The sequence below is a fragment of the Anabas testudineus genome, chromosome 18, assembly GCF_900324465.2.
Source record: "Anabas testudineus chromosome 18, fAnaTes1.2, whole genome shotgun sequence".
Taxonomy (NCBI): Eukaryota; Metazoa; Chordata; class Actinopteri; order Anabantiformes; family Anabantidae; genus Anabas; species Anabas testudineus.
Window position 1 is genome coordinate 15697528 of NC_046627.1, and position 15762 is coordinate 15713289.

At 44.3% G+C, this 15762-nt stretch overlaps 1 protein-coding gene across 24 annotated transcripts in view; it reads right to left on the reverse strand.

Annotated features, from left to right (window-relative positions):
• Positions 1–15762, reverse strand: part of LOC113157074 (protein tyrosine phosphatase receptor type D) — a 315285-nt gene that overhangs the window by 81337 nt on the left and 218186 nt on the right. For all 24 annotated transcript variants that reach the window (XM_026352333.1, XM_026352323.1, XM_026352322.1 and 21 more), the window contains one exon: positions 4554–4739. In XM_026352333.1, coding sequence (XP_026208118.1) covers positions 4554–4656 — 103 coding nt within the window. In that variant the 5' untranslated portion in view covers positions 4657–4739. The remainder of the gene's footprint in view (positions 1–4553; positions 4740–15762) is intronic.

The following is a 15762-nucleotide window of genomic DNA, read 5'->3' on the forward strand; positions in this document are numbered from 1 at the left end:
CTAGCACTGACTCAGCAGGGACAGTAATAAAGTGTGCATTCAGTCTCAATACGCGACTCATCAGATCTAAATTCTAAAGTATACAACAGAATAATTAACACATTAATACCTGATACATCGGACCTAATATGTTCGTTTCCTACAGCGGTTTCTATGTTCGCTCTGTGTGGGTACGGGGTGTAAAAGCCAACGGAATAGACTCAATTTAAATCGAATTAGCATGCAGCGAAATTAAGCAGAGGGATTTAATTTGAGCTGTTGTAAAAATGCTAATTCCAGTACAGCCTGGAAGCTCATATGCAAATACAACACTATTTTACAATAATTCATATTAGGGCAGGCATGCATAAAACACACACACATTACAGCCCGATGTCATCTGGGGAGTAGAGTATCATTAGCTTTCAGCCTTGCTACAAGGTGGTCATGTTTAGGGAGGGTGTGTGTGCGTACATGCATGTATTTGCAACTTCCCCTCTCATTGGTATGTGCTGATAGTGTTTTTTTTTTGCCTCTTTCAATAACATTATTGTGTTCAAAAGTGGTGTGTCTCTTTATGTGTGGGTGCCTGCCTGCACACTGTCTGTTCCAACATGCATCTCACTGTTTTTAATGTGCACTAAGTGACATACAAATTGTAATTATGATCTGCTTTTCACCCTCAAAATACTAGATCAGATGCAGATGGTGTCTAGATTTTTAGTGCAAGCAAATGACTGTTTTCTATAGCGATACATGCGCTTGTCCCACAAATGTTTAACTTGCTTCTGCCTATCTTAAAATGAACATATGGCAAACTGGTTGCTTGAACAAAAATATTATGAGAATCAATTTTTTAAATGCCTGTAAGAGGAAATACAATCTTCTGTCATTCTGATAAATGAACAAACATTAGGACGTGACGATTTTTATGTTGTTTCTGCATTGCAACGTGAGTGATTTAGCCCAGAATCTACCCAGTGTTACTTTCAACACACTGCAGTGGCTCAAAAAAAAAAGAAGCATCAGTGGAAGATTTGCCTTTTTTTCATCCCATGTGGTTCACCTTTGAATGCAGGCTCCAAAGGACTGCACACGCGTTAGATGCCTGTGGATGCTGTGCAAGGGAGATATGTGCACATGTGCTGTGCACACACACACACCTGCCTGTAAATAAACTCAAGTGCGAGGGATGAGGTTTGGGTGTTAACAACTTAATGTTTAGAGAGCCTGGAGGGACCTGTCGATACTCATTTGACATGTTAAAGAGAACCGTGCCCGCCCCGCTGGCAGCCACCATGCCATCCACCAGCGATGGGAGGAATCAATTAAAACGCCATTAGGCCCAGGGTTTGACACGGTCTAACCCAGCATGAGGTATGGCAAGCTAGAATGTCTGCGGGTGTTTGGACTGTAAGCAAGTTTGCCCTACAGATGTAGCAGTTTTCTTTATAAGAATTTGTTCATTAGAGTAGGAACATGTCCTCTAACAAACAGCAATTTTCACTTTTGCTATCCATCCTCTTTTGTAGCTCAATCGAAAAAAACGGACCCTAGGGGTAAACCATCGTAATCACACACATTGTGCATACCCACAATGCTTCATATCAGTGTCAGCCTTGTGAAACAATCTATCAAGTTAATGAACAATCAACAAGTAATTTAATGCTGCTGCCAACAACAAAGTTTAAGCCTGCTTCATCCCTGCCCAGGTGGAGATGTTAAATGATTTCGGCGCTGCCCTCATCCTCTGACGCTTTCCCTTTTCGCGTTACTGTTCAGCAAAAGACACAGAGGAATTGTTTGTTGTCTCCCTGCTCTTCCCCTCTCTCTCGCGTCGTATTTGTCCCCTTGGCTCACAAGGGACAATTATGCCTCGCTGTAAAGCTATTGCCAAGCCCAATTTGCCACACAAATTAAATGGGCTGCATTTGAAGAGCGAGGGGCACAGGGTGAAGGAGAAAACGAGAGAGACCAATAGGGAGAGGAGGCCAAAGAGAAAACAATGACAAAACATGAGTAAAAGCAGCCTAATGGACCAAAGAGGGAAACACAGTTACACAGCCCACTAAGATTTTTTGAATCCATTATGTTCCTGCGAGCTACGTACAGGTCTCACTAGCAAACATTTACAGAAGGAACACATTTGGTAGCACTCCCATTAACACATTAACAGAAATGTGTGTTTATTAGGAGGCTGAATGGCATTTTTCTTGAGAGGGGGCTGCTGTGTCCACTGTGTGTGGGGCGGTGAGTAGGACTGGCTCGGAGAATCGTGCCATCTGTTGAGCAGGCCGACTCAGCCATTTTCTACTCTTGTGTGTCTCATATCCTCCACCGTGTCCACAGCCGGAGGCTAGCTCACACCCAAACGCATCCAGAGCACCAACAGAGGGCAGCTTTCTCTTTGGAAATGTAGCCGGATTTTGGTGCTGAGGAGTTTCGTCTGGCGCAGACTAAATTGAGTGGAGGTCTTTTTTTTTGGGGTCCTCGGTGCACGCCACAGATGGGGACAGAGTCCTGCAGTGTCCGGGCTGGTTTATTTCCACATACAGTGGCGCAGCTGAGGAAGTGAAGTAGCTTGCAAGTCACTGGAAGGGACTGTTGCAGAAGGTGGGAAGAGGAGAGAGGTGCGGGCAGAAAAAGCCATAAAAAGAAAAAGCCCAAATAAGAAATGAGGAGAAAATTGGCAAGAGGGCGATTAGGAAGAAAAACAATAGAGGGGAGTTGGGAAGGGGAGGAACAAACATGTGCTTGTGGGAGATCAGGCACTGCAGGAGCAGAAAAGAAACAAATATAAATCCCGAGGCTATTATATGCTGCATAAAGTGGTTCTGGCTACGAGCAGCCACTTGCTCCCCTACCTAGGTTGCAGACAGGACACACACCTCATCTCTGCGACCTCCCTGACTCCCACACACTCCCTCAGTCATTAGCAGACAGCCATTGTGGCTACCTCGTGATAAGTTTGTTTTGGCTTTGGAATGATGACCCAGCACAGCTGTCTAAGTAGGGTACGGGGCAGCAGCAGCTGCTAACAGCCAGACGGCTGAAGGAAGGAAATTAATGGAGGTTTTAGGGGGATGGTGAGCACAGAGGCGTCAAAACTTTGGGGGGCTGCTGACTGCACTTGTGCAGGTTTCTGTTACATCGGCGCTCACGTGGGACTCATGTTTAATCAAGACGGTTGTCTTAGAGAAGGTTTTGGCCTCAGAACCCTTTTTTTCTCATCAAGTGTTGTTATGTAAATTCGCACTAGACTGTGGAAGGTAGGAGTTTGTGATAAGATAGCTACTAAAGACCCTCTCAATGGTAACGTTTATTGACCATTAATGTCGTTTTGGGAAGGTCCCATAATTAAATTGTGTCAATAAATCTCAGAGCTGCACATAAAACGGAGAATAAACGAAGAATATATTTCTCCATTTGCCTCTACCCCGCTGTGAGACATATGTGGCGGGGAGGCAGCGAAGAAAAATAAAATACATTCGAACAGATTGCAGGGAACATTTCTCAAGCACAAAGTTGAAAATCTCAGCCATCAATTTCACTTTGCGTGGCTTCGTTGTATATGACCTTGCGTGAATGATTCTTTCATTTAGAGATATTCAGCTGAACTGAGGGGATTTCAGTCGGTGCAGAGGGAGCAATAAAACTTTTATTCATCCCTTTGTGACTCCAGTAGCTAATGATTCATGGATCTTGGTGTAAAAGAAGGAGAGGATGGTAGGTGAGGGGGGGGTGCTTTGGTGCAGGACCAGGGCTCAATGAGGTTTGAAAACTGTTGTCACACATCAATGGGCAGGTGTCTGATGTCAAGTAACTCAATTCCAATGACTCTTCATCATGAGATTCTTGGCTGAGGCCTGAGCATTTCAGGTTCACAATAGTTTTTGTGACAGGGGGGGGAAAAAAAAAGCAGTTGTGGACACAGGAACTTCATCAAGTGTGTTTGTGGGATGACAGTGGCCATGCTTTTGTCATAGCCGCGTCAACCGTTTAAAATGCTTAACAGTCACAGGTTAACCCCATGTTTTGACACATCTAAATGAAATTAAAAAACTTAAAACTTAAATAAACTCAAATTTAAGTGTAAGTTTGCTTAAATGTTCAGGTAAAGCAACAATAACAAACACATTTCTGAGAGTAGGCGGACTTAAAATTCCGTAACTAATACAGATTTAGTATTTGCACCGACAAATGCTCACAAAGTTGGGCTTAAGAAGTGATTAATTTACAAAATCCCTTTTTTTTTTTAAATTTTTGTTTGTTTGGATTGAATTTCTGTATTTGAATTTCTAATATTTGGATAAACATCTTGTGCATATTTGGTGAGAGACTTCATTTTATACTGGAAGTGCTAACGTCACCCCAATATATCCATAGTCTCACACCAGCATGTGTGTTTCATGCAGAAGTTTCAAAGATGTATTCAAGATGCATGTGTGTTCTATTTTTATGTTTCTGATGATATATATTTTTTTAAAAACAAGGGAACAAAACAAATTTCACCAAGCCCCAAACCAGTGGGACACAACACTTGAAGCCCACGTGAAAGCCAGCAGTCCACTTACTTTGAGCGTCGGCGAGGTGGAGGAGCAGACCCAGGACAAGCAGCAGCGGCAGCAGCAGCGTGGGTCTGGCTCTGGGCATGGTGGGACAGCTTGGCACCAGCATGCTTTGGCAGCCTCAGTGGTGCTGGCTCACAGAGCCCTGTGAGTCAGTCTGGTCTGATTTCTCAGATGCAGGGTATTCACAGCCTATGCAAGGGAAGGAGGCATAGGAAAAGGGAATGGGAAGGAGGAGGGAGAGAAAAAAAGAAAAAGGGAGAGAGAGACTGAATGAAACAAAGCTGTTTGGCTCCACGGGTTTTATCTATCCCTGCACATTTCTGACATACCCCCACACAGCCTCGGCTGGAGCTGACAGAGGATAGGAAGAGGCTGATGTGCTCACGGGGTATGTTCTGACAGTTCTCTAAATGGAATAGTCACTTCACACAATGCGTGTGCACATGTGCATGAGAGCGAGCGAGATAGAGAGAGCACGCGTGCGCGCGAGAGAGAGACGTAGAGGGAGAAACCCGCGCAGATGAAAGGGTGAACTAATAAGATTTTGTCTTCACAGCTTTTTTTTTTCCCGTCGCGAGCACCAATTAAACATGGCGCATAATAAAGAGTACATTTTAAGTCCTCCTCAGATCGGCGCTGATATCGGTTTCACATAAAGAACACCTCTGTTGCAAGTAGAGGTAGTCAAGAAATACAAGGAATAAATGCTGGAAAGTATCTCGTAGTGCATCAGCTGGGAGTTGAAGTAAATGTTATCAATTAGAGACGTCTGTCTCTAGCGCAGTACAACATATTAATGCTGTCCTCTTGTTACGTTATGACATACGCATCCAATAAACCACTTCCTCTGAAGCACATATTTGTACTTATTACACTGCCTTCAATCCATAGCAGATAGTTTAATGGCTCTAAATGTCCATACGGAGCAATGGAGTAGCTCAGCTTCAGCACACACACGCTCCCTCATCCAGGACTCGAACAACAAAATCTATAAGACAGAGTGGCCGAGTGTTGCCATTCATGTTTCAGCCCGTCGAAGGGCCACTGTACGGCTGGCTGTGGAAATCAATATGATACAGCGAGCTCGTATTAGTTGCAGACCGGCTCTCTCTCTCTCTCTCTCTTGTCATCCATTTGCTTAAGCCCGAGCTTGATCCTTAGTGATGGATGCTCTGCGGTAGTCTTCGGCTTGTAATACGGCTCCCAGCTAATCCAAGTGTGTGAGCTCTGATGACGTGCTCTACTGGTAGTTAGCATGTTAGAGGGGCTGTCGGTATTATTCTGCTGGATGCTGTTGTTTCAGTGGCGAAGGCGGACCAGTAGATGATTCGTGAACCGTGGCATTTTTAGACCCTCAGTTTAACATGATCCCACACACACACACACACACACACACACACTACAGATCTCTTCTGAAGTCTTGGGATTCTGCAGCTTTAGTAACTGTTAAGCAACTGTGCATATAAATGCTTTTGCTAGACATAAGAATTCATTGGGCTGTTTATCTGCAGATTTGACCCACCAAAATAAAAAAACAAAAAGGTGTGCAAGCCCCCCCACACCCCCATAACCCCCCTAAGCCCAATCAGCAGGCCCGATGATGACAAAGTACCTCATTTCCCTGTTACCAATCATCCTCTTTCTCGCTCCTGGCGCTCCCTCTTTCATTTCTGTGGGCTATAAATGGCAGAAAAGACGGGAAGATAGCGCACCTGTCACACTCGATTTGTGTTGGGGGGGGTGAGATAGACACGACTACCTGTCTCCAAGCGCCCGCGGGGCTAGCAGCAGCGCAAGAGCGGGGGACGTGTGGCGAAGGGAATCAATTTGAGGCAATCTCATCCCCCGCTCGAAACCGCCGCCACCACCAACACACAGGCTTACAAACACAAACGTATACATTCATTTGAGAACACCAGGCTGAATTTTCCCATGAGTAGCGTTTGTAGGGACTGTAAATTTGATTAGAATCAACTGGACTGAAAAACCCTGAGCAGGGCGTGAGGCTGCAGCGTGATTGATACGTGGCGCAGGTACAGCTGTCTGTCTCCCCACCCCCCCACCAGTTATTGTTTTTCTCATCTACTACCTCTCCAAAATCGAAGTGATAGCGTTTGAGTTAATTAATGATGTGTGAATTTCCATAATGACACGACATTAGGCAGCACACAACAAACAAGACTCAGCAGTACCCACCCCTCTGCATTCACGTGCACCACACACACACGCGCGCTGATAGAGGCAAACAGAACCATCTGTATGTTGTGTAACCACCAGTGTGACAACGGAGAGGCTGCGCCATGTGAGTAAATACAAGGAGAAGATAATGTAAGCGCAGCTAAAACACCCCCCCACCCAGAAATCTTGATTTACAACTGTAACATTTGGTGTTGATTTGTGGTGTTTTACAGCAAAACTGCTTTTTTTTTTTTTCCCTGAATGTGCTGAGGGGGCACAAGCCACCTGCCAGACCTGGCAGGAAGGCAGCAGTTTACCAACTGCATTGTTATCTGACAATGGATTTAGCCTAAATGCAGCATCATCTGACGCTGCGTTTGGGCCGGCGCGCGCGTGATTACGTGCGTGAGCGTGCGGACGAGCCCCAATGATCCAGTCTATTTAGAAAGAATACCACCTTTTTGCCCATTTCGTGGCGCACTCTTCGCCGCCGCACATTCGGAGGCACTGATGCTTTCCATTGAACATTTATTACAACAGCAAAAAAAAAAACAAAAAAACAAAACAATGTTGTCGTTCTTCCTGAACCCCCAGTGGTATTATTGTGTTTCCATTCAGTGGTGCTTCATTCAAAGGATTTTGCTGCTGATAGCAATCATGCATTATTAAACAAAGCCTGACAACATGCACAATGTTAATTAGAAAAAGGGGGGAGTGTGTGGCGAGAAAAAAGAAAGAGGCTGTCGAGCTGTCTACTCTCTCTCCTTTCCCTATGATCCTTATCAGAAATGTGAAAGAGAAGGAGGGAGGGATGTTTATATTCTCCATAATGGCTGGTCTCTGTTCTCATTTAAGCGGGGTGTGCTTGGTATTCTGTTCTGTTTAGACAAGCAATAGTGCTAAGAGGAAGGGGGGTGGGGCCAAGAATCAATAATATTTATCATATATTCCAGTCATACTGCAGAAAAAAAAGTTGTTATAGGAGAGAAAGAGCAAGCTGACTGGTTGCGAGCTGCACGAAGCAGCAGGTTCACAACATCAGCCCGACATGGCAGTTGTGTTTCTCCATGTTCTCCCAGTGTCGTAAGCGTTTGGCACCTGCACGCGGACCAGTGAGAAAACAAACGCTGACAGGAGAATGCTACTGGTGGTGCCACTTCCAGAGAAATTCGACATCGGTTTCGAGCACAGCAGTTGCACCACATTACGCTCATCCTTCGTGCAAAGCCGGCTAATTTCACTTTTGGCCGGCTCCGGGGGGATTTTTTTTTTTTTCAAACGGGGTGTTTTTAATTTCAGCCTCATGCGCACACTGAATTGAACTTCAAGGAAATAGCGGAGTTACGGTATGTCATCCTAACAGACCAGAGCAGCCACAAAAATGCCACAATATCTATTAAAACCAATCCCTCTGTAATTAGCCCAACACATGCAAGGACAAAGCACAACACAAACTACTGAGGATGTGCTCTATGCTACATAGTGTTATTAAAAGAAGAAAAAAGTTGGCTTGTATCGTGGCCAACCAGACAGAACAAATAAGAATTTGCTTCGTTTTATGAGGCAGGACTTCTCTTTCCTTATTTCCCTCAAGGACTAGCAGAGTTAAAGAACGCTGTAATTACCCCCCCCCTCCCCCTGCACGCACACTTTCAAAATGCAACTATATGCAGGGTTATGGCGGTGAGCACGCCGAGCATGCTGCTGTGTCAGTGCTGCAGTGATCTCCGCGAGCTCTCGTTTTTGACTTTGAGAGACAGACGGCTCCTGCTTCAGAAACAGCGTCTGGAGCCCGGCCCTTGTCGTGAAGCTCGGTAGCAGTGAGTCTGGCTGCGGCAGATAGCGATTCCACCTTCCATTCGCTATTGACATAACACTTCATTAAACTGTTCTCCAGCACAAACACCCTGATGAAGGCGTGATGGAACGCTTTTTTTGGAGAGTTATCTGACATCTTGTATTTTGATAAGCCTCACACCATGCTCTCTGTGTGCACATTATTGTCTACATGTAGTTGCATGTTATAATTCCTCATTTATGCCTTAATCATAATTCAATTTGCATTTTATCTATCAGGTATTAAATGAAAAATAACCTAGAATCACCTTTTAACGGTACTTCATTTTATAACAGACACTAATGTACGGACAGTATCCACTGAACAGCAACCGCAGTGCATTGTAGCATGTGTGTATTATTTTGCATATATTTAAGTGTTGTTGAATTGAAATGATCACACTCCTCTCCTTTTTTTTTTATTTGTGTAATACCAGTTTAGTGTCATTGACCTGCCCCCCTGTTTTGCCCCTTGCTTTGGTCTCTCATTGAGAACCCGAACAACCCCTTGACACGGCATCGACCTTTCACCGTCAGACTACTTCTATGGTAAAATATTTAGATGCTTAATGACTCAGTATCACTTCATTAAGGTGAAAACCCTGTGGGATGTCGGGACACGCAGCCCAGTCATATCAACCTCAAGATCAAAAGACACATACGAGGCACCAGGTTGCTATGCGCTAACATTTCCCCCCCCCTCCATCCTGGTACAGGCACCCACTCATGGTGCTTCCAGGGGTTTTTAAATATCATATGACCAGATTTATAAAATAAGCTCATCAAAGCCACAGTTCCCCCCCCCCCCCCCACACCCTCCCATGCATCTACATCCACACAGTTTCTTATTTAAATCCCCACTTCCTCATCAAGAGAGGGTTAAGTTTGGGTTAAGTCACAATGTGTTTTACATCCGAGCTGCAGCTTTTTCCTTTATCTATCTTTTCTCTGTTGCTCTTTGTTTAAAGCCACAGTCTCTCTTCACTGTGTAATACTCTTATTTTTTTCATAACCACTCTTCCCTTGTGTTTTTTCTCATTTCTTCCCCCCTCTCCCTCTCTCGCTACTTTCTTCTTCTGCCTACGATTGTGTGATTTAAGACCGAGTGACAAGGCTGTTTCTCACACATCGCTCCCGATCAGCCGACATGTGTAAAAACATCCCTCAAGCTAAGCTAAGCTATGCCCTCAAGTGCAGCCTCCACATGAAAGACCCTGACAACCGCACATCAGAGGAGTTTATTTGCTATACTTATTTATTTACCCTACCCCCCTCCCCTCCCTTCCCTTCGCTGACCTCCCTGAAACAAGCCTCCCACGGTCATAAACTATCCTTCGGGTGGCACCGCCTGACTTTTCTTTTTGAAAAAGTCAGGGTTTATAGTTCCTACAGCAGGCCTGACTAATTTTTGACAAGCAAATGCCGCCAAAGCTGGAGCTGATGTGTTTGGTTACATCTTGTTTTCTTATGAATGACTCACCCGACATGAAAGACCCAGCAGGAAGCTAATTGGGTCTGATGACATTTGTCTGTCAAATAATTGGTTTAAAATCACCTGCTGCGACAGTAGGACAAGGAAGCCATCACGATCCCATCTCAATTGTCTGCCCGTGGAAAATTGGCATCAGGAGATTTCAAAGCCGTTCCCCACTTATTGTCAGCAAAGCGATCTGGACTTTTAAAAGTCACACTGCAAATAGTGTAAAACAACAATTACTCATCAAGCTCGGGAACGCTGTTATTAATCGAATGATGTTGTAAGGCCCTGTTCTGTGATAACTTTCCCCTGCCACAGCAAATCCATGTTACACATCTTCACAGAGCACAAACCTTTGATAGAGACAACTTTTGCGAGAAAAGAAAAAAAAAAAAAGGTCAAGGAGAACGTGTTGCAATTTGAAAACTGTTCTATGTTTGGGGGCAAAGAGCAAGGCTGTGTCCTCATGAAAATTCAGCCTACTGATACTGACCTTGAGCATACACTTTAGTGACTATAATAACCACCAAGCATCCGCTTGCAAATACTCATCCTCCCACTCATGCTGTGTGTGCACTTCTTGACTTCTCCTTGACTTCTCCTTGCCTCTCCTCGACTTCTCGCTCTACTTGGGTCTACCTCGCCACTTTTCCTCTCTCTCTCCCTGTTTCCTTTCCCTTTACCCATCTTTCTCCAGTCCCAATCCTTGTGCCATGTTTCCCAGCAGCTGCTGGGTTCAGATGGATGGTCCCCACAGTGCAAGACCTTGACCTGCAGTCTAGTGACCGATTATTCCAGTGCCCTGTTGTGCTGCTCCCCGAGTGCATACCAAGACACAGTGCGCACATGGGTGCACACACAGCACACACGCACAAGGTTACAGAGCTATTGTGTAAGCATTAGGAACACTGGGGAGGTTAGAGGGTGGAAAAAAAAAGCAATGTATTTCATCTTTCTTTGTTTGGGCCTCCTCCTTTGACCTTGATGGCACCAGCAAACACAGCTCTTATTGAACTGGATGCTACAAATGTGTTTTCAATGGGCAACAGACAGAACCACAGCGGAGTATAATCAGGCAGTGGGTAAGCGTGTGAGCTGTGTAAACTATTCAAATGATTGCTGGCTTGTTGGGAGGCCTTCTCCTGTGCTATGTTTGCTTGTCACAGTGTGGGCAGCTTCTATAATACAAGCATGCGCCACTTGGGTCGTGCTTGACCTTGCGCATTAGCATTTAGTATAGGGAAATAACTTGTTGTCATGCAAACAGGCATATTTTTTGAGGAGTGCATTGTGTCGGGAGCAGAGAGTGTGGCAGGATAGGGGGGGGGAAATGAGAAAAATGGTAGACGCAGCAGCAGCAGCCAACCTGGAATGGCTGGGATTAAATTTACGCCGCATGAACAGGGGCGGGCTAAATCATGTTACATATTATGAACCAGAAAAAAGGAAGGGAAAGTGGGAGGGTGGGGGGAGGTGGAGCAGAGGGGTGGAAATATAATGGATAAGGGGAGCAACGAGGCAGAGAGGGAGAGAGGTTGTGGGAGAAAGGAGAGGAGGACAGGGGAAAAAATAATGTGAAGGGGAAAGGGGGAGTGAGAGGGAGAGCGCACTATAGGGTAGAAAACAGGAGAGATGGAGCGGAGGGGAGGGGAGCGAGGGAATGTGCCTCACTGCCAGCTTTTCTCACGCTCCGTCTGCGCTTATACCCCTTACAGAGGTAGCGCAAAGAGAAGAATGAGGGATAGAGAGAGGGAAGGCGGGCGCCGCTGAAGAGGAGATGATAGCTGCGAGGCCACTCTGGCAGTCTGAAGGTATTGTTTTCTGAAGGGGTAGGCACGGGTAAGATGACAACAGGTGAACACAATGAAAGAAGAAGAAACATGGCGCACGGAAACTGTTCTCCCCTTCAAAAAGCACCCTCTCAGGATCAGGGGTCCGCTCCAGTGGAATAAAATGCAAGCCTAAAAACACAAGAACTCCTACACACGCTCACAAACGTATACTGAGGAATTCATGCGCACAAACAGACACGTACAAGAGGAACACAGGCACGCATACCCTTTTGCACCACATGCTCTTGGCACTTTGACATCTACCCCCAGCACGGCAACGCTCTGTGGGAGGATGAATAATCTAACTTCCGTGAGGCAGAGAAAATGAGAGAGAGGAAGGAGAGGCTGAGAGGGAGGTCGTTCCCAGCCAGAGATCATGTCATTTTATGGAAAACACAGAGCCCTCGAACAGACAAAACAACGTTCCACTGCCACTCGCCGACATGGCAGAAAACATCAGAACAGAGCTCGATTGATGGTAACAGCGCTGGAGATGATGTAGCCCCCTAATACATATGGCACAAGCCAACAACAATATGCTTTCTTATCTTTTCAAAACAATTGAACACCAAGGTACATTGTCTGGTTGTGACATTTTAGTGACTTTTGTACACAAGCCAAGCCGTTTGGTATGTAAATGCTCTACTTAGGCGTACATGAAGGATGTAAGAAGGCGCTTGGGGCATACACGCTAGATTCATAGGGCAGCAAAATAATTAAAATGCCAAGTGGTTCCCATTATCTAAATGCTAATTTGCCTCAATATAGCCCGAGTTAAAATGTAACGCCATATTATGGTTGCTGTAGTGCACTACGGCAGTGGGTGAATCTCCCACAGTGTGTAGTGTTATTATTTACCTGAGGTGATGTGGCGGATGATTTCATAATTGCGCTCCTCATAAGGCTTTAGCGTCAATCCATGTGGATACCTTAAGTGGATCTTAAGCAGCTCTGCTTCATGAGCAGTTGATCATTCGATAGCTAATCTAAGGTAAATGAAAACATAAACTCGTTGCTGTTGGAGTGAATTTATGTATTGCCATAACAGGTTTATCAACACACTTCAAGTAATGCATAAATATACAGTCTCCCCCTTGATATTTTGCAGAGAAAAGTTGGTCAAAGCAGTGCCCACGAGGACACAGACAGCAACTGTTGTTTTTTTGTTTTTTTTCCCACTGTATTATTGGCACTGGTGTTTTTGCTGTGACAAAAATTCGATAAGAAAGCCTGAGTCAACGACCGAAAGAACAGACAGGCAGCATTAGAACCAGCAGCTTATCAACGATTTTTGCATGAAAACACATCAGCGCCAACACGGAGGGCAACAGGACAAAAAAATATTATCACAGATATGAGATGTTTTTGCTGAATACACAGATAGAGGTGAAATTGTGTTGTTTCTGCTTTTCCATCTATATCCCGATAAGACTGTCAAAGGACACGGTAGGTGGGGATGAACAGCATTTTAGTAAGCTGTTTCAATATTTCAGCGGTTCAAGTATCCTTGCTAAAGTTTACCGAGCACTTTGATGTGGTAACTGCTGATTAATAGATTTGAAAAGCTCAACTTTGTATTTTTTTTTTTTTGCCTTGGCCACCCTTGAAAGGTGTTTTAGCCAAACTATGCTATTATTCTCATGAAAGGCAGGGGCTGCTTGTGCAACTCAGCCGAAGGAAAGCAATGGTTCTCCCCAAGGCAAAAGCAACAATTCCCTCCCTGTCGTTTCACTAAGACAAATGCTTGCCATTGCAATGTTAGCAACCGTACAAGAGCAGTTTCCTGACAGTGATGCTATATTGTAGCGCTGGAACAAGACGTTTTATTATGCTGCTGAAAACAAATGAATAGATCCTTTTTCTCCAGCCACAATTTGGAGATTGAAATTCAAATCAAATGTCACCTTCAAACAAATGTCAGCACGGGAAATCAAACTTGTTCTGTCAATGCCTGGCATCAAGCAAAATGCTCTGACATTTGGAAATAATTTTCTCTCCCTCTGTCCTTGTTTCATATACAATTAAGACTGTAAATGTCTGCAAAAAAAAAAATCCTATAAGCCCACATCACACAAATAGTGTTTGCTGCTCTCGCTCTACATCAAACACCATCTTACGAACCTTTATACAAGCTCGCCCAGCCCAATACAATCCACCCCCGAACCCTCACAAACATGATTAAGACACTGTCAAGCCTGACATTGCCATCTCCCATGCTGTCAGTGGCCCTCACTGGGAGTCGCTGTTGACTGACTGCCTGGATGTGCCTTATCATTAACAGGGCTGCCTGTGCCACCACTGAGGGGCTTTGATGACAGAATCTAAGGCCCCAGCGCCTGCCCCTCCCATTTTGCCTGCCCAAGTGTCATCTAAATGAGATAGGGCCTAGGAGCTTGGGGATTAGGCACTGCATAATTACCTATTTAAAGACCCTAATTGAGCATTTCATTAAGAGACTGGCACTGAGATTTCGCCAAGGAGGGCACTACAGCAAGAGAGATGTATTTGTCTGTTGATGCATACATGTACTGTATGCATGTGTGTGTGGGTTAAGCGTTGATAGGAAAATGCGGGTGTGCATACAGTATGCCCGTGTGTGCATTTTTAAAAAAACGCAGCCGAATGTAACCTTGAATTCAAGGGTTGCCTTGTTAGCAGGGAGGCCTCTAGCTTGTTTTTCGTTTACATTGCACTTTGACACACGATTGTGCAAGTATATCCAATAGTTTAAAAATTCACCTTTAGAAATTGATTCACAGTTCTGAGTAAACATCTACAGAAGTGCGCTGTACTGTGCTCTTTCACACAGTCTTTATCTAAAGGAAGAAACATTTTAAGATAAAAGTGGCAATTTATAAAACCGGGTATGAATTTCTGGCTGAGTGCACTCAATGAACTGAAGAGTTTTGTGATCCCACCTGATTAAATGTGTGCTTTGCAGTTTAATTGAAACAAACTGATTAAACTTCTTATTCTCTAAGATACTTTTGATTTATTCTCTCTATTCACAGTATGAGTTAGCTGAGTGGACATTCCTCTACTGCCCAACAGAAATGTATTAGTTTGTCATTCTGTAATGCTGCTATTTCACATTTGAGTGTGTGCTTTTATCATCTTGCTGTTAGAGGCGACAAACTATCACCTGTAACAACAGACTATTTACCCGCTCCTTTAGCAAATGAGAACTTGTTGACGACATGCAGAATGTGCAGTTCTTGTCTTAATGTGATGCAGATTCTGCTCTAGTTGTTCCAACTTCTATTTTTGGGCGACACTGTCAATGCCAGACAAATAAAACTACAAACCAGAGGAGAACATCTGAGAGGATGGGGCTCTGTTACACGATAAAAGAATAAATAGAAGAAAATGAAAAACACACACACACACACACACACAACAAAGATAGAACATTTCCCATCTCTGTGAAGCTAATTAAATTACTGTAGAGCTTCCTGTAGCCCAGTGACAAAAGACAGCAAGGGAGTCAATGCCACTGTAATTGTCAGTCGTCAAACTTATGCTTTCATGACACCACACCATCAGCTTCTAGGTTTCCAGAGCCACATCTAAAGCAGTTTTGTTAGACCAGATATGAGATACAAAACTGATATGTATAATTTTATCTGTCTTGCATAAACTAGGATAATTCTATTATTCATTATAATATGTACCATAGAAACTGAATTTCTGATGTAGGTGCTTTTACTTAGAAGTTTGTCTTCAAAAGAGGATTTCCTTCTGTAGCCTTTAACATCTTCAAAGTTATCGTGGCAAAAAAGCATCACTACTACCGTGCAGAGAGACTGGTAGGAAGCATTTCCTTTCCCAACATTTTACATTTTTGGTTGGCCACAGATTCCTTTGCAATTCCAGAGAATGCCTGTCTTAC